General features: G+C 43.1%; 1 protein-coding gene across 1 annotated transcript; it reads right to left on the bottom strand.

Annotated features, from left to right (window-relative positions):
* Positions 1-6,109: 6,109 nt before the first annotated feature.
* On the bottom strand, positions 6,110-17,441 carry EIF2S2 (eukaryotic translation initiation factor 2 subunit beta). The gene is made up of 9 exons (XM_068419630.1): positions 17,281-17,441; positions 12,431-12,611; positions 11,584-11,687; positions 10,440-10,575; positions 10,018-10,118; positions 9,442-9,590; positions 8,479-8,535; positions 7,337-7,422; positions 6,110-6,583 (listed from the first exon to the last, which is right to left on the bottom strand). Exons 1-9 carry the CDS (start codon positions 17,293-17,295, stop codon positions 6,408-6,410), a joined length of 1,005 nt encoding a protein of 334 aa, XP_068275731.1. The 5' UTR covers positions 17,296-17,441; the 3' UTR covers positions 6,110-6,407.
* Between the last annotated feature and the right edge of the window lie 2,045 nt (positions 17,442-19,486).

Here is a 19,486-nt window from a genome sequence, read left to right as displayed (position 1 = left end):
TTTGCTTGGAGTTTCCTTCTCCTGGGTGATCCTGAGCCATTCGGGGAGAGGAGGACAGCACAGCTGGGACATCCACGCCCGATCTTCACCCTGTGCTCCAGCTTGGCCCCCTCCTTACTGCTCAGAAGATCCCTTTCATATCCACGCATGCCAAAGCATCCTGTGTCCTCATTTTGGCCAGCTCAGAAGACACCTCTCTGCCCACAGCATCTCCACGAGGCGCAGATGGGGCTCCAGCCCCAGCACGTTCCTCATTCTTCAAGCCTGAGTATGTTCTTGGTCAGGGGCAGGATTTAATGGCCACCTCCCTCATCCAGAACAAAGTGTAGAGGGAAACAATGCGCTTCAACACGCAGCTTAAATGAATTTGAGAAAGTGGAGTAGGTCTGGAATTAAGAACAAACTGTCATGTCCAAAAAAAATCTGAGACCACACGGCCAGCCCCAAGCAGCCTCTAACAGGGAAAACTCAATGGCAACCACAGCCTCAAACCTAACTAACCACTTCAAATGAACCCAAGAGATCTTTGCACAACTCCTTCAGAAGAAAAGACAGCAACGCAATCCTCCCCCGTGGCTGGGACTCGTAGGAAATCAGCCCATTGTTTGAGTGTGTCAGAAAGTGTGGAGACAATGCAGGGAAGAAAAACATTTTAAGCTTCATTTCAGATGAGCTCATGTTTCCCAGAACTTTTTCCATGTTCCTGGTAGAAAAAAAGGCTATTCTGGTGCTGAACAAAAACATAGCCCAAGGCCTGCAGCAGGCTCTGAGGGCCGTGAGCAATACAGAAAGACATTTCAGTCCGCAAAACTAAAAAGAACCAAAAATTTGGTTTTTTACTTGCCTTTTGTGCCTTGTTTTCAAAATTAATCACATCTAGCTTTTCTCCCTGTAATGAAGGCAATAAAACTCCCTTTTCGTTTCCTTTTTTAATGAAAATGAGTATTATCAGAGTAAGCCCACATTAGAAGCACCAAGATCCAGCTGTGTATCCTAACACTGGTGACAACGAGGACACAAGCATGGTTTGCCATCAAAGTCACACAGTCCTGCTCCACTCCAAGTGAAATGTTTCTACACGGAAGAAATACACGAGACCTATGGGATCGTTACCCAAAGCAGCAAGCAAGGCTGGGGCAAGAAACAGAAGTTTTAGGACCAATTTGCTTTAATACAGAATGTAGAATTAAGGAAGCTGCTTCTCTGTGAGAAGCCTCTCTAAGCCCCCGAGATCCGGAGAGGCGAGGGGCTGAAGAGGGAGGTATCCACACATTTCTGCTGGCTATGTGGCAGAAAAAATGATTAACACAGATGTAAAGTTGTAACTTTTATTTCAGAAATACGCAGTTGTTTGCAACACGCAAAAAGGGAAAAAGGATGAACTGCCACCTTACACAGCAAGGAGTGAGCCTGGCGTTACAGTCACACGCAGAAGGGAAGCGAGAAAAGTGTTTCTCTTCCTGCAAGGAAAAGCCAGTTCCTCACGTCTATCAGGCAGCAACACGTTTCCAGGGCCAGCTTCAATTTCTACTTCTGTAGTAAGAAGTATGGCTGCTCCCTTGGGCTTGTGACAGAGGCCAACAGCACACGTTCAGCCATGGTCTTATATACAGCATACATAAGAATGTATATTGTATATATGATACCTGTGATTGTGTGTGTGTGTATCTTATCTATATTCATCTGTGGTGAAGCACCTACAGTAAAAGCACAGTGTCCCCAGGCTCCTCCTAAAAGCCAAGAGACTGGCTGAGTCGCCTCTGGAGGCACTTCCCTGTCTTCGTTACTAACTATAGAAAGAGATGAAAAAAAAAAAGGATTTCTTAGCCAAGGGGCTGGAGCCGGGTGAGGTCCCTTCAAGCCAAAGGCTTTTACAGGTGAGATAGCGTGCATTGAAGATCAGCAAGAGCCCTCAAACCTGTTTCTCTTTAGGATTCCACAATTTCCAAGTAGTATCTTCCCTCAAAAGCCTTTTTCCTCTCCTATTGCGAGATCATTTAAGCAACTCATCAGGATCAGAGCAACCTTTCTTCTCCATCAGCTCTCTGCATTAGAAGGCGAACTGAGGGAAAGGACACATGGAGTTGCGCTCCCTTCTCTGCCATAGGATTTTACTGCTTATCCAAAATCCTTTTAGCTATTAGCCCAAATTAGAGCCATTTGAGAAGAGTTTTCCCAAGGTTGACAGACATCTGGGACTAGAGCAAGCCATGACTTAGACTGACTGCCAAAATGACCCTATACATCCAGAAAGCAGAATGCGAGGCAGAGCCGTATAGGTCCAACCTAACCCTGGCTGATCCCCACAAACATTGTGGGAATCCAAACACCTGCAGGCTTTAGCTGTGTGCCCCCTTTGCACTGCTGGAAAAGACCAAGAGGGGTTTTCATCAGGACAGGCTGCTCCTGATAACCTGACCACCATCCCTAACCTGGGTGTTTCTGGCCATTTTCCTCCAGGGACACCAAACTGCCCATTTTCCCATCATTTTCAGTCCTTCACGTTTTTAGGGAAGGGTGAGCTTAGCAGCTGGAAAAACACAACAGTTAACAGGACAGCTCAGAAGCAGGATAAGTGAACCCAGACTTACCATCCAGACTGATGTCCTGCCTCTGACAGGGGCCAGAAACAGGTTGCTCAGGGAGGAGCTTGCACTGGAGCAGTCAAGTCAGGGTGCAAACCCACATACCACGAGGGCAACCACTTGTCAGATGGAAAGCTACAGAAAATTATATTCTGCTACTCAGGCAACACGGGACTAACCTTTACTACGGCAAAAACAACTTAAAAATAGAAAAGCAAGCAATTATTTTGGAAGCTGGTGTGGCTTTGCAGTTTGTTGTCCATACAGGCTGAAGCTGAACTGGTAATTCTTGTGCAGCTTCTGTTTTCTGTTAAGCATCTGCCTTCAATTCTTTCTCAAAGCTTGGCCTCCCACTTGCATGGATACTCTATTAGTCTGGTAATCTGGAATAAACCTCTAGCAAAAAAATGAGCAGAAGGGCAGAAGAGATAACTAGAGAAATGTTATTTAGAACATTTAACAGCCGAGTTCTAATGAATCTTAGCTGTCAGCATCACACTCAACTTCGTATTCTCTTGACTTTCAGAGCTTTCCTGCTGTTTCTATTTCTGTACCTCCTCCACTGGAGACCAGCACACACACTTTTGCCTCAATACAGTCTAACATCCCATGCAATTCGTGACAAACCTCATCCTGTTTTCAGAAGCAGCAGCTTTGAAAGTCTGCTTTTTCTCCTTGCTTACAATCTTTGGTGACCAAGTTTCCCTGTCAAGCAGGCCCACAACTGACACCAACCAGGGATTTTAGGGTGTGGTGTACACGTCTGGAGGACACAATGCACGATGACCCCCGCACAGTACTAACCAGAAATCCTCCACTCTCAATGGAAACTTCCTATAAATGCTTCTCCTTCTTTATACCATTTCTTGTTATAAAAATACTACTGCTTTGATTAAATCCTTGCTTTGGCCAGAAGCTTCCACGAAAATAGTTTAATCTCATTTATTTTCACAACAGTAAACAGTTACTTCAGCAGAACAGAACCACACCACTTCGAAGGTAGCTGATCCCACTGCATGGATACTGAACCAGGGAACTAGATCTGTTTTCATTTTACTGGTTACTTTGGTGACCTAAGCAAGGTCACCTAACCCTTTGAGTTCCAACCCCCCGACTACACAATGGAGATGAAAGCATTTACCTGGCAAAAGAGGGTTGTAAAGAGATTATTCTTCTTACAAGGGTATCAGTAAATTTCAGGCTGACTGCGAGCAACACGACTTCTGTAGAGTTCTCCTAGGACCTCCAGTGACAAGTCTCAGATGATTTTCTTTTGCATGGTCTGGGCTGAAAGATGTGTTGCATCTTTACTGCTGGAAGGGAGCAGACCTGCAACAGCTCAGATTAATTAGACAAGGTGTAAGAGAACTCTGGGCACCGCAGGAACCCTGGAGAGGAGCAACCCAGCTGCATCACTGTGCGCTTCCTTAGCTCCAGGCTCCTCCCCAACTCAAACAGCGATGCCATGCTGCTCTGCAGTCTTTCAGGACCTAAAAAAAAAAATCTGGCTCCCACATCTCCACCAGCACCATGCAGCCAATTTTCAGCTCACAGAGAAAAAAGCATGGAGAAAAACAGTGCTGTCTGCCTCCAAATACGTGCCTGCACACAGACCCAAGGCAAACAAAGCTACCACCTTATTCCGTTAAGAACTCCATCCTTAAGCTGCTTACTCACATTCAGCTGAAGTACAAAACTCTACTTTTTTTGCCTCTGAACACGACTGCACTTCAACCTTACATCAGCCTTAGAAGCAGCAAGAGGCATTTATGTTCATAAAACACTTGTGGTAGGCTATATTCCTTTCTGAATGTACACTGGAAGAAGGTGTTTGTTTTTTAAAAAAATAAAAACCAATATCTGCTCCTAGACACAGAAGACTTTTCATGCATCAGTGAGGTTATTCAACAGGTAAATTAAGAGTCTACAGCTCAAGATGTTTCACTCAAATATTAGTAATCAAACCTAATGCCTTCAGGATTCTATACACAGACTCAAAATACACCTATAAAATACACCTATGAAGCTCTCCTGTCAGCCAGGAAAGCTCAAGAGATGATGGGTCTGAACAGTTAATTTATTCCTTTATTAACCTGATCTTTTAGATCCAAATATACTGAAGTCAAAGTTTGTATTTAATGCACTAAAATACAGCACCAGCTCAAGGCCATACTAGATTTCTTTTTTTAAAACAATGGTAAAGGTATTTGACCCAGGAAAAAGCAAGCATTTAAAACCAGAACGTATCATTGTTCTTCAGATATTTCAGTGTGTCCCAACAAGAAATCACCAAAACAAAAAGGCAACTAGCACTTCTCCAAAAAGTTTTACTTCCAACAGGAGAATGGCTATTTGCTAGAGAAAAAAACAAGAATACAACAATAACGTTACAAGAGGCACTGATCCTGGCTTTATTCACTTAAAGATACATCCGACATTTGTTATAGCTCACTTGAAATTCAAAATGCTTTTAAGAAACCAACCATAAAACCTTGATTTTTGCCTTACAGTGCTGTCGAGTTTTCAAATAGCAAGTAAGTGACTTCCCAGCAAGACCGTGTTCTGTATTAACATACAAAGATTAAAACTTGGTAGAAACCCTTCAGGTTCTGATATCTGATGAATTGCATTCAGTACGACCACCATTTACTCTGGGGAGAAGGCTCCTCTGCTTACCCACAGGGATACTACCTCTTATCCTGACCCTGGGCCATTTTGGCGATTAAATGAAAACTGTTCCCCCTTACGGTATTCAAGAGAGACTTCACTCCCCATTTGCATCTTTGTGCTTGGCAGCTGTTAACAAAATTTTCTACAGCACTAGAAAAACTAGTTAGGACAGCACTACGCATGTCCCCTAGAGCTTACTGACTGCTAGCAGAGAGAAGTGCATGTTATGATCTAGAAGCATACGTTAATTTGGAACTCAAACTACTTGGCAGTACCTTCTGTAAATTCAAGATTCATTTAAGACAGTGTGTTGCAGCCATCATATAATGATGTTACCTGTATTTTTTTTTTTGCTGCATTTAGTTAGATTCTTTTTAAAGTGGTGAAGAGTGCAGGACTTCAGAAATATAAACATTTCTCTATTAGAAACTGCAAAATTTAGTACTATGACACTATGAAAGCTTACAGTACAGTTTATCAATTCTATGTTAAGATTCAGCATCAATATGGTGTCTGAATTATCTCAGAGCTACACTCTGCCTAATTAAGCAGCATCAACATGTCCTGATGCCACTTTCTGTGCAAAATGCATTCCCATATTAATGTGGCTATAAAAGCATGAGCAGTTCTCATGTTGGTGTATCATCCCTGTGATTTGCTGTGACTGGCTTCTCTGTTTAATGATAGCCTAACTAAAAATAAGCTTGTTATGTAAAAGCAAAATAACCTTCATCTTAAACTTTATTCTGGGTCTTGGACATAGTTCAGTGATATGATCTGCAGAACAACACGCCAACCATTCCCATGAGCTGTTTAAAGAGGAAACTGAAGGAAAAATCCAAATCAAAAGACACTCACTGTTATAGTATCTTTAATTTATCTTGTGTTTTACAGAAGTCTGAACGGATTAAAAAGCACCTCCTTTCCCATCACGTTCCTTACAGTTGGTAAAACATATTCAATGAGCAAATGTATGTGAACAGCTTGAGGATCTGCATCTTGCAAGGATTTCACAGACCAACCAATCAAAAGCCAAATTTCTTGTAGTTTTTACAATCTTGTTTTAATACAATGGTAAATCCATTCCGATTGTAAGCCTGTCCAGTCATATCTCCCCAGAACACTTTGCAAAATCCAGTGTTGATTAGCAAACTAGTTAGCTTTGGCACGGAGCTGTGCTCTCTTGCCTGTGACAGCCTGGAAACCAGTTTTGATGCTGGCGACGGAGCAGCGAGAGTGGCAGGTCTCACACTGCAAGAAATATAATCTGGTGTCCTTCTGTAGGATTGTGTCTGGTGACCGACACGTATGACAGGTGACATACTCCTCTGCAGAAAAGGAATTAAGTTGCAGTTAAAAGATAATGCATTATCAGTGGACAAGTCACCACTTCTTCAGCCTTTAGTTTAACAGCTGCCTTGAAAGGCCGTTCAAAGGCATCCACTAACTTAGAAGTGGCTTACTATGAAAACCACAGAGGCTGAGGCAACCTAAAAAGTCCGGCCAGTTCCCAGGTTAATAAAGACTAGGTTTCATATGGTACATTATGCACAGATACTGGTGTTTTAAAAATAAAAACAACCAGTTAAGACTTCCCACCAGCGTTCCAGAACTACTTCTGCTGAAACAGCATTCCCAGATGTCACCAACTCTTGTACCGACACAGCGCTAAAGCAGTATTTTTTGTTACATATAACCTGTGAGTCCTTTGACCAGCAGTGACACACCCACCGTATTTGTTAATTAACATGTACAACAGACTAAAATTAACAATTACTGTTATTTTCCATAGTACTCATCAAAGCCAAGAAATGAATGTCAGATGAAAACAAGCAATTCTCAAATGCTCCTACTGTTTTCCTCGGTATGTTTCGGTGCCAGGACAGAGTATGACCTACGTGCTTATTACAACCGTGGTAGAACCACCTGCACTTGCATTATTCCATTATAAAGCTGCAGCAAAGTTGTAGCTCGTTAGCACAGAATCTCCACAGCGCACACACACGTGGGCCATACGTGGGCCACAGGTCATCAAAAGGGGTTTGAGAGAAATCTGTAGTGGAAAAGGGAGTTATACTTACTGATATATCTTCTCAAGACATTTTCTATCTGTTTTTGCTGGAATCTTCCTTTGATTACAAGTTGGTTGTTACCATCTATTGAGCCACTAATTTAAAAGAAAAATTAATTAATTATTTGATTTGCAGAAGACGTCAAGCGTTAAAACAAGTCAGGAACACGAAGCAAGAGAATGATGCATTCTTCAAGATAAGAGTAAACCAGAATAACTTTGTGGAAAAAAATGCAAAATTCTGAAGGCACTTAAAAACCTACAGGAAGTTTTGCCCAAGCGTAACCCCACTGCAGTAAAAGCAAACTCCAGCAGAGACCAGCTTCATAGCTAAGCTACCCAATCAGAACTTTACAGAACTGAGAATTAACACCCGCTTATCTCACAGAAGTGACCGAGACAACTCCCTAGTAAAGAGTAATATGACCAATAAGATGGTCTTACAGCCATTCTGACGGAGGAAGTTGAATGTTTTTTCACATTATGGTTTCTAAGTTTTTGTTTAAGTCGCCGGGAGCTGAAGAGACTTCAAAGCCCAGTCAAATGGGCATTTGTTACATACATGTTACAATTAGACTCTTTGATTCTCTATGTCTACATGTAACAACACTGTAGTCTACAACAGAGGCACGAAGAGACAACCAGAAAGTGCACCACCACAGCATGAGATCTTCGATAAGAGACATATAAAATCAACACTGTTTTTATGCTAAGACAGGGGGATTTAACTGCAGCACTAGACAGAATAACTAGCTACAGGCCCACAAGACTTGCCATTAGGCAGTCAGGCATTCTCTCCTCCCTAGCTACCCATCTGCCTGAGGTTGATAGGAGCCACAGAGCCATCCTCACCAATGGTGACAAGCAGCTCTGCTATCAGAGCATCTTTGAGAAAGGTCCCAAACAGGGAATTCAAACCCTTACCCAAACGTTCCCTGGGACTTACAGTTTGCCTCTGTACCTCTTCCCTAAGATGGCATCGCTTCAATCCCTCAGCACAGCACCTCTGTGCTGCGAAGAAAAGCCTGATGTTCAAGCACGTACATACAGATCTGATCTAAACCCAAGAGTTTTATTTTTGATCAGACTACGTCAACTATGTTGCCATTGCTTCCTACGTGCCTAAGCACATACAGAGCCCAGTAGTCTTACCTTGTACCCAATTCTGCCAACAAAAATGCCAGGAGATGTTTTGGCTGACGATGTAATCTAAAAATAAAGTAAGGACATGTTTAACATTCCTCCTTCGGATAAATTTGATACTTATACAGGACTAGCAAGCTAAAACAATCTTAAATTACCAAGTTTAGAAGGGGGCAGTGCCAGAGGGTCTGCACCAAAGAGCACAGGCAGACAACGACTGAGGACACAAGAAAGCTGAACAGTCCACAAACTCCCCCTCCACCCTCCCCAATCAAACTCACAATTACAGTAACTATTGAAAATAAGTTTTCTATTTGAGATTTTCCATTCTTACTCTTCCGTCCCCCTGACATTCCCTGAAAAAGTGTTACTCGTTACCATTAAAAATTGACTTTAGTGAACTACCCACATCCTCAGTATGATTTCGTAAGGACTGTTTTCTGGCACACTTATGAAACAAATCAGATATGCATTCCCAGAAGTGCCCACAAAGAATAGAACTGTCTTCACAAGAAATAATTAAGGCATAGAAAGCACTGCAGAAAAACAGTGGAAAAAGATTACTTAACTCCATACCATTTACCAAGAGAATAGTATTTGTAGTCAGCTCAAATTAGAAAGAACCTTCCCCACCCTCGTCCAAGACTTGCAAATAAATCTCACTGGTGACCCAACTACAGACTTGATAGAAGCCAGTGAACTCATAAAAGCAATAGGTTTAGTTTCAGTCCACGAGGACCATGTAGCAAGCCTACCATTTTAATAACTTAAGTATAAAATAAGAAATTATCTCAATAAATCATAAATATCTCAGAGAAACGTAGAGGAAATGAGAAGTACGATTGAAATAGCTTTCAGTTTAGTTCTGGTTTGCCAGTCTTTTGCCAGAACACATGCATCCAACACAAGAGCCAACAGCACAGAAAAGTGAGGTCATCTGCTATTCCTAGGAAATCTAAAAAGGAAACTTACAATTTGCAGATATCTGTGAAGTTGACAAAAGATGTTTTCTTGGTCCCTACTCTTACAACCTGCGGAGGCTTCATGACAAATTTTCGTTTTTCTCCAGCTACCATATCGGGGTTCTTTTCCCGCATGATGTTAAATACTCTATTGAGCAACTGCAAAAAAAAGGGATTCACATCAACATGAGTACCTTGCATTTCTCAAATGCAGTACATCACTTCTAAAAAAAACATGAAACAGCATTCAAAATTAACGTTAGACCATCTTTGCCCATTAGCATTTCCCCATGCTTTTGAACACACTTAAAAAATTGTTCTGATAAATGCAGAATATAAAAGCTGTTTTCCCAAGGGTTTACTTCATAATCAAGTACCTCAGCCTATTTGCAGGTGTTTTACCTATAACTAATATTGCCCTATATGAAAATTAACTGTGATAGAAGATGTGCTTTGTTATTTTTCTGTTCACGAGCTTCTGACTACAAGTCCTTTAAGTTAGAAATAGGACATACGAGCATAAGGCCCTGCTCTACTGATGCACATAAACATGGAAATTATGTTTAAGAAGTCCTTTGAACATTACCTCGTCATATGTGTAGTCTCTTTCTGAGCCCGCCCACGCAGGACCTGACTGAAGGCTAAAAGAAATGCCATCATCTTTTTTGCTATCTTCATCTTCAAAAGCTGTAAGGAAAGTTGTTTGGGATTCATTAAGAATAAAAGAAACAATCTTTAACCTCATGCTCACCTCATTTCTAAAAGGTACATCAAAGAAGAGTCCAATAAGACTGTGGACACAAATCTTCTCTGTCTGCCTACACAGGACACCAGCACTTATGGCAAATTTATACAGTGCTTTTATAGAACGTTTTTCTGATAAATAATATTGTGGTAAAGGTAACAAAATGAATTTTGAAATAAAAGGCACTTGAACAGAACTTATTCGCCTACAACATGGACTACATTTCACTTTCAACATCTCACTGAGCTAGGTTATACTCTTACCTTCATCCTTCTCCATTATCTCATCTTCATCTGGGAACTTCACATTCTTCTTTTTCTTCTTTTTATTGCCCAGCATGATATCAAGGTCATCTTCAGGTTCTACTGCCTCTGGCACATCTCCTTCAATTTTTAAGTCCTGCAAAGAAATAATAAGACTATAGTTTGCAGTATTAAACACAAATCTCCATTGCACAGCATTAGAAATAACACTAGTAGCACACTATACTAGATGAATACTAGTAATATCCACCACAATCCTGAAACATAACGGGTAAGAACGGAACTAAAGTATGTTGAAGAGAGCACAGCACTACTACCATGAAGTAGGGATAGATTTTTATCTTCTAGTCTAACTTCTGGCTGGTCAAGAACAAGGTCACACTATACTTACCTAAAGGCATCAGCCATTTTAGGGCATAAGGGAACAAAACACCCTACATGCCAGACAACAAGGTAAGGCAAAGCTGTGCTACCCGCAGCCAGTCCAATTTGTTATCACAATTCTGCACATAGAGAGAACACAGAGCAAGCATTTCACCTGTCCGGGGCAGATCAAAGAGACATTTTCTTCCCCAAAAGGCAGAGTCTAAAGAAGAGATTTACACATAACGTAACATTTCTCTGTCCTCTTGCTCTCTGAGCTTGCCAGTTGCACTGACACGTGATACAAAAATACGACTTGGAATAAAACTTGAGAAGAGTAAAAATATCCTGTACACCTTCTGGAACACAGAGCAGTAGCCAATCATTTCTAAAGAAAATACCAGAGTAAAGACAGATTTCTTAGCAGATATACACCCTTTATTTGAAGGGCTGGCCTTTAGAGGACTACTCTGTGCGTGGCCTCTGACATCCGTTTACTTCTCTCACCCCAAAACCCAATTAACCTTGATGCTAGTCAGCCCTTACTTTCTCATTGTGCAGATCAGTTGGCTTTTCCACTTCTGGGCAAAAAGCCCTGCAGGAACAACATGTTCAGCAGAACCTACTATATATGAAAGACACAGTAAAACCTAAGTTTGATTGTTAACTGCTCTAAGACACAATGACAGACTCAAAACAACTCCTGCACTGCCAATCCCAAGAAAATGCAAGCAAGAAAATTTTCAGCCATAGACAAGATGGCCTAGTTATGTAAACAAACCTTTACACCTTCTTCTGCTTCATCTATATCAAATATCTTTTTTGTTTTTTTCTTCTTTTTCTTTTGATTGAAGAAGTTTAAGTCATCCAGGTCATCTGTTGCGTCTAAAAAACAAAGGATTACCAAGAGAAGTATAATAATGCTTAATCTTGCTTTCTGCTGTACAAGAGAAACTAGCCACTTTTGTCATTATAGTAAAGATGCCTGAAAAAAAAACGAAAAGAAAACTGTAGGAGGAAGGTATAGTTTCTTTGGTCTACTGCAGGAGCCAATTTTATCAACAAACTGGATTTAAGTTAACAGCATTCCCTGAATGAGGTCATCTTGAAATGACATTGGCCTCAATTTAAAAAGCAAGGTTATATATACAGTCGCAAACATTTTCTGAAAGATTCCAAAGCACACTCTACTTATCACATTCACAGGTGTCCAAAAACTAGAAACCCTTTTAACATTATTTCTGTTCTTCACACTGCTGCTTAATTGTTCAAATGCAAAACAGCCATAATTGTGGAATTACTGCAAGAACTGCATGTGGAAGATTTAGAACTTCGTGCTAACTATTTTAGGGATTCTCTTTTCATCGTCTCACACAAAAGACTCTGTTTAGGTCAGGAGAGTGGAATTTACACAAGCTACCAGTAACTTGCTGGACATCTGTGAACGTGATTTCAAGCAAGAGGGAAACATGTCCTCCAAATAGGCAGCAGAGTGTTACTCAAAAGCCTCTAAACAAACCAAGGCCCCAGCATTATACACTGTGATGCCAAATTCTTGAAATGGGGCTTGTATTCTCAAAATTCAGAAGGACTACCTTTGAGAGTTTATCTTCATGGATTCACTTTACCTTTCTTCCTGCTGTCTTCTTCGTCTGCTTCAACATCTTTGTCTTCTGTTGGCTCCGGTTCAACTTCTTTTGTTTCCGATTGCTGAGTCTCTTCTGCTTGTGTATCCCCTCCTTCCTCATCCAGCATAAAGGGCTTCTTCTTTTTCTTCTTCTTCTTGCTCATAGTGGGATCGAAAATCATCTGTAAAAGTCAAGAGTTCCTTAGCAGCATAATAATTACCTATCATTTAATATTTATTACACTTCTAAGTTTCTCTCAGCATTCCTTCCGTTACCCAAACTGTTCCTTGGCTTCAATCTCAACTAGGGATTTTTCTAGATCTGTAACCATGTAATACAAGTTAGCTGACTCAAAACAGTGATCACATAAGGCTGCTTTAAAAACATCACAGGTCCCGAGGCATAACTGATGTGACAAATTACAAGAGAAGACTGCTTGCAAGTCTTGGAAGCCGAAGTTTAGAGCTTCTGCTACTTTTCCTGTGATAGTCCAAGTTTCCTGCCATCTATGTATTAGTTCAGCTGAAAATATATTAAAGCCGTGAATCTTTGACAGACTAGCTACTTCTCCATTTTATTATTAGGGACTCTGATTTTGAAGCAAGACTATGTGAAGCACTCACTGAACCACTCAGCATGAGAAAAAAATTGAAGCACACCTGTATCACAGAGGCCGATTACATCAGTTACGCTTTGTACTTCCATTTGTGAGACGCCTCAATACCCAGATCTATTAAAAAGCAACATTTACCAACAACTCTCTTGACAAGAATGCTCTGGACTAAGGAGAAACCTAGAATGGGCTGGTGATACAGTAAGACCTGTATCAGCTCTCAACACTATGAAGTAGTAAATGCCTCATCCTTTTACCCCACAGGTGGGAAACTGAACCTCAGAGACCAAGTGATTAAAAGCTGACTGTGAAGAAGACACTAAACCCCAAGATTCACTTTTAATCTGTTCATCATCTGTAGACCTGAGGTATTTAACACACAAGCTCTTCAGTTTGCCAGGAATGCTTCTTACTTTTTCACTTAAGATGCAAGTTTGACATCATAGCTATTGGTCAGCTTTGTTACATACATCTGGCCATATTTTCACACCGTAGTATATTTAATACATCAAATGATTTTAGACACTTAATGAGACTTGCTCCCGTTTTTCTTATCTAGTAATTGAAGAGTGTTCTGACAGATAGCTAAAATGCAGAATCATGAATATCCTCACTCATGAAAATACCACCACTTCATCAAAGGAACAGTTCTCCAACTTCTTGTTTCGTTACACCCTGCAAGTTTGATGGTTTACCTCCCTCCATGAAGCAATCTTTTCTTCACATTTCTCATTCTCCTACACGTGATAATCTTGTGATATTCTTCCAATTTTCTGGAACTTACATGTTTCATAAAGGTTCTACTGAAAGCCAGTAAACTGCACGTAAGGGTGTTTGAAGCACAGCATCACAAAGGCGTCCACATACACGGGACACTGAAGCTTGAGGCTTTCAACGGCTGAAGCGTGTCTTTCGTTGTATGCACTGCGCTAGAACGCTTGTCAAAAAAGTTCTGCCAGAGGGCTTCCCTCTCATGCTTAGCTAAGACACACGTATGAATCATGCTCTTGTAATGCACAGTAATCAAAGAATGCGCACAACCGGTTACACTATCTGCTGGCTTCCTCTCGTGACCTCCCCAGTCTGCTGAAACAGAAGGAAAGCTGCCTGCGTCGGCAAGAGTCCACAGCTTTGGGAACACGCACACAAACACCATTTTCAAGATCGTGACTCATTTCAATGAAGCAACTTCGCACAACTCTGAAGTTTTTACCTTCTCACATGATTAAGCAAACATAAGACTATGCTTAAATCGGGCGTAATAATTTCTAAGAAGGAACCAGCCCACCAGCCCCAAATCACTCTTTGTGAAGAAAAAATACATCTTTCATCCTGAACAACCATAAAGCATATCTTGTGTCTATAAGAGACAGAACGTGTCTTCACACTAAACTCAAGTTCACACACAAGAACATCTTCTGGACTCAGGAGATTTGTTTTTTTTCAGCATTAAAACTATGCAGCTGGCCTCGAAGAGAGCACTGCTCTGAAGGTCCACTCCATCCAGTCAGGTCAAGCCAAGCTTCTGCAAACCCAAGACCTAGTCATAACATGCTAACTGCTCTCAGGAAACTAACAGAAGAGTTCCACAACCTGAGGAGGTCTATGCCTGAAATACCTTGTTCATCAAGTGCTTCAACGAAAACTAAGCAGGAGTCTTCAGTCACACACACTTTAACAGGTCATGATATAAACTAACCAGCCTGATAACGAGGCTAGTCTGTGTTTTGCCTTTCTGAGCTCGACATTTCAGAAGTTTCTTCATTCCTTCTCTCTATTCAGTGTGTTTGGTTAGTCAAAGCGTTATGATGTCATTTAAGCACTGAAAAAAACTCTACAAAGTTGCAGGCCCTCTCCTGAAGGGACTGTAGCTCCCAGCCCAAATACACCAAACCCTATGCTTTTCCTGGGTAGAAGCAGTTATAAATTTCCATCCTGTTTTTGCTCTCGGAGCCAAATTCCCATACAGTGTTTCCTCTTCTGTAGACCACACAGTTCATTCTCACATCCAGCTCCATATATCTACTCCTTATTTCAAATGCCTACGCAGTCAAAATCCCAACTTACAGAAAACAAGCAAGTGAAAGAACAGAGGGGGGGGGGAAAAAAGTACCAAAGCTTCACAGTCCAAATGCAACTCTCAAGACAGAAGCCAACATTACTCTAAACTGCTGTGACAGTGACAAATGCTGGGGATTCTAACAGAGGTCACAAATAAATCCCATTTCATTAGTCTGAATAAACACAGGCATGTCTACAAAGCACAGAGCAACTCTGCACTGAAAAAGTCAGTTCAGGCATCCTTACACTACACGGAGTTGATGTCTACGATGGAGTGCAAAATTATTAAGACCAATCTGCACCTAAACCCTCTGGCTCTTTAAAACACATCATTCTCTAACATTATTTCCCAGAGCTTCACAAAACTACAGAGCTGGAAGAAACTTTAGATATCTAATAGGACTATATACATTGTAGGACTTTTAATAAAGCAAATAGATGTTAACAGACTGCTTCCCCTTGCAAATAGGGTCCGTGTTGCCTCTGCTATGCCACACTTCTGGGCAGCACTTAGACAGTAGATGTTTCTACCAGGGAGGTTCATTTTGTACACAGCTCTGAAAATTTTAAGCTACAGTCCAATGCAACAAAACAACGTTTTGTAACATCTATGCCAGTTTAAGGTGCAAATTTGTCTTCATGTGTCTTCACTCTCAACTTTATAAGACCATTGGCTTTAAAAAGTTTCACCAACAACAATAACATCAATAACAAACTATCTGGCTCCTAACAGCCAGATATACAGAAGTTCTGGAAGGCACGTGTGCTCGCTCACTCTCACACATACAGTAGCCAGAAGATCTAATGGTGACAGTTCAACTGTGATATCTGCTACCATTTTTATTCTGTCTGCTACATAAAGCAATCCAGAGATGTAACTTTACCAAACTAGATATTCCCGATATCACCTCAATGTCAGAACAAACGCATTATGCAAGAAAAATAATTTTACTGACACTTAAACTAAACACAAACCGGGAAATTCCAGATGAACTGCTCTATGGTCCTGTGATCACCTGACAGAAAGCATCTGATGCAAGGATTCCTGGGTCCTAACTTCTGGAACCAGAGTACAACCTCGAAATTAGAAGTGCAGTCTCAGGGACATAATTAGGCATAAAAATGCAGTACATGCATTCTAGTTGTTAAAGTAGCTGAATAAGTCAGTCTCAGCTACCATTAAAATAATCAGTAATTACACTAATTCTCCTTTATTACATAGGGCAAATTATGACTTGCCTGTTTCCATGGCTAGAGTGATCACTTTGCTCAGAAGGCAACAAGCCACACAGGTATTTTAAGCAACACCAGGAAGAAGATACAAGACCAAATGCAGCCATCTCATGGATTCAACCAGTGCAGTTTCCCTCAGGCTATACAGTCATCCATCAGGGTGCTTATAACTTCAGACACTTAAAGCCTTCCCTTTACCCATGAGAGCAACTGAAATAAGGTTACTAAAGGTGCCAACACGTGGCACCTACAAGACCTGAAAAATTTCTGAGACACAGATATATCTACTTCCCTGGAAGGGTGCCTAAACAAACACCATCAGATCCGGAAGAACCAAAGTTATCATTTTTTAAGATGTAGCTATTTAGCTCTCCGGGTTAAAAGACAAGATATTAAAACTCCAGAAAGAGAAAGTAGTAAATAAACCGACTAAGCGCTACGTATCGTTAGAAGAGCACGAAACACGATGGAGAAGGGGTGGCGGGGAAATCTGCCTTCCTCCCCGGCCCTCCCTCAACAGAGGCGGGCGCCGGCAGAACACGGGCAGCTCCAGGCCAGTTTTAGGCTTTCCCATGACATGCGGAGCCAGACCACAGCCGCGGGCCGGGCGGGACTCCGCAGCGCGCAGAGACCGGGGAAGGCTCCCGGGGAAGGCGCCAGCGCCCAACCCGGCCCGGCCTCCGCCCACCGCCCCGAGAGGCGGCCGCGGCCGCCCTGCTGAGGGACGGCGGCGAGCGGGGCAGCGGCCGGTGCAGGGGCACGGCCGCGGGACCCATGCGCCGCCGCCCGCCCGAGCACCGAGGCGCCGGCTCTGCCCCAGGGCGGAGGCCCCGCTCGCTGCCCGGCGCAGGCCCCAGGCCCGGTCTCCCACATGGCGTCGGCTCCGGCCGCGGCGCAGGCCTCGAGCCCGGCTCCCCCGAGGGCGGCGGCCGCCGGGTCTCACCTCGTCGCCCGACATGGCTGCGGCCGGGCGCGGAGCGGTGCGGGAGACGGGCGGAGCGGCGGACGCTGAGGGACACGCTCAGCCGGTACCCGCGACGGCCGCGCTCGCCTCTTGCATCAGCGCTCCCCTCCCCCGCAGCGCCGCGCCCCTCCGCGCCTGCGCAGCCGCCCCCGCGCGTGCGCGCCCGCCGCGGCGCCGGGCGGGAGTTGTCGTTTGCGGAGCTGCGCCTGCGCCGTGGGGCGGGGGCGGCCGCGGCCTCCCCGGGCCTCTCCCCGAGCCCCTCCCCGCCGCCGGGGCAGCGGGGCCGTCACCCGGGTTGGCAGCTGGCGGGTGCCGCTTTCACCCCTCGGCATCCCCGAGCTAAGCCAGGCGGTCCGACAGGCACCTCCGTCCGGGCTCGGTCCCCTGTGGATGGGCCTGTGGAGGGAGTCGGGCAGAGGACTTTGGAGAGCGCCTGGTCCAACCTGCTTGCTCATGCAGTCAGCTAGAACAGGTTGCTCAGGACTGGTGTCCTGCTGGGTTTTGAATATCTCTAAGGATGGGGACACCACGACCTCTCTGGGCAACCTGTTCCACCATCTCCACAATAAAAACTTTTTTCTATCTTTAAGTAGATCTCCTGTATTTCAACCTGTGCCTGCTGCTCCTTGTCCTGTCACCCAGAAGAGTCTGGCTTGTTTACCCCTGCTCTGTGTACACATTGATAACATCCCCTCGAGCCTTCTCTGTTACAGATTTAACAATCCAGGCGCTCTCAGCTTCTTCTCATATGTCAGTTGCTTCAATCCCTTACGGCTTCTTTCTCCTTCCATTCCCCTAATACTGGCTAATAAAAGAGCATGGCACTAATACACAACAGAATTACTTACCATGAAGTATGTGTTAAAATTCTGCCTCCCAACCAACTCTTTGAAATTAAAAGCTCACCCATTTCATGCAAGATTTAGTGTCAAAGCAGACAGAGCCATCAGCCCAAACATTGCTACAGGGTGTTTTACATTTTAATATTTCCAGACCATTTGCCTTCCTGGAGTCCCGTAACTTCCCATTATGTGGTGTAAACTTGTACTATTCTTTTTACATTAGCGGGAGATTACGCACACTTTATCATTTAACTTTTTAATCACCTACGAGGAAAGACTGCCCATCCTGTCTATCCTTGGTCTTCTTTTCATCTACCTTTCTTGCTTGCTTCAGTTGAAGATGAGGACACCCAGCATACTCCATATGCAAAGCCATCAGTCTGGAGACATAGTAGGCACCAGGACAGGAACAGTTTTAGCTTTTCCCAGTAAGACTGTAATATTTTTTTGTTAAACCTCTGAAACCCAACTTCAAAAGATTACTTTCCTTTCTGGCTTCAATACCACCACATTTCCCTCGGAATTGGCAGCATTTGTCTTTGTCACTCGCCATTATGTCACAGGGATTTTCAGGTAGGGTAGGCAGCTCTCTAATGCTGTTGATAAGCTGAGCAGCCACATTCGGTGTTGCTGTAACACTGAAGATGGTCTCCCACCAAATTCTTCTTCCTTCTTTTGCTGCAAGCGTTTGCTTCAACATCCGTGTCGTATTGGAGTGTTCACACTGAAACACTTTTCATTGGCATGAAGCCAGAGAACGTGGATTGCTAACGACTGTGCCTGCACTGGCCCACCCACAGCCCAACACCCACCTCACTTCCCAGAGCTCACATAGACCAACCTCCTGTCCTGAGACAGAATAACTATATTTTTATATCACGCCTAATTATGTTTGTCTAAGCTGTTCTTAAAACCACCATGGACAGAGATTCTCTCTGCAGCCTGTTCCAGTGCCTGAAAAAAAATTTCTTCATCTTCCTTGCTGTGACTAAACCCAACCCAATGCCTGTTGTAGTGTCCCCTGAGGACACAGAAGTTTCTGTTCCCTGTGTGACAACCCACAGGCCTTTGGAATATCGCTGTGCCCTTTCTTGTCTTGCCCCCACAGTCGGCTTCTTCAAAAGATGCAAATCTTGCCCCTCCAACCTTTTTGACGAGATCATAATTTTTTTTCTCATTTTCATTGCTGTCTTCTGCACCTCACTTACTTATGTACGTATTTCTTAAGTGCAGTGCCCAATACTGGGCATAGTACTTTCATTGGATGCCTTGGCAGTACCAAATAGAGCAGCATAATTCCCCCCCAATGTCTCATCCACAACGCATCTGTTCACACATTCTAG

The sequence above is a fragment of the Nyctibius grandis genome, chromosome 28 (assembly GCF_013368605.1).
Source record: "Nyctibius grandis isolate bNycGra1 chromosome 28, bNycGra1.pri, whole genome shotgun sequence".
NCBI classification, from domain to species: Eukaryota; Metazoa; Chordata; class Aves; order Nyctibiiformes; family Nyctibiidae; genus Nyctibius; species Nyctibius grandis.
This window is presented reverse-complemented; position numbering and strand designations above follow the sequence as displayed.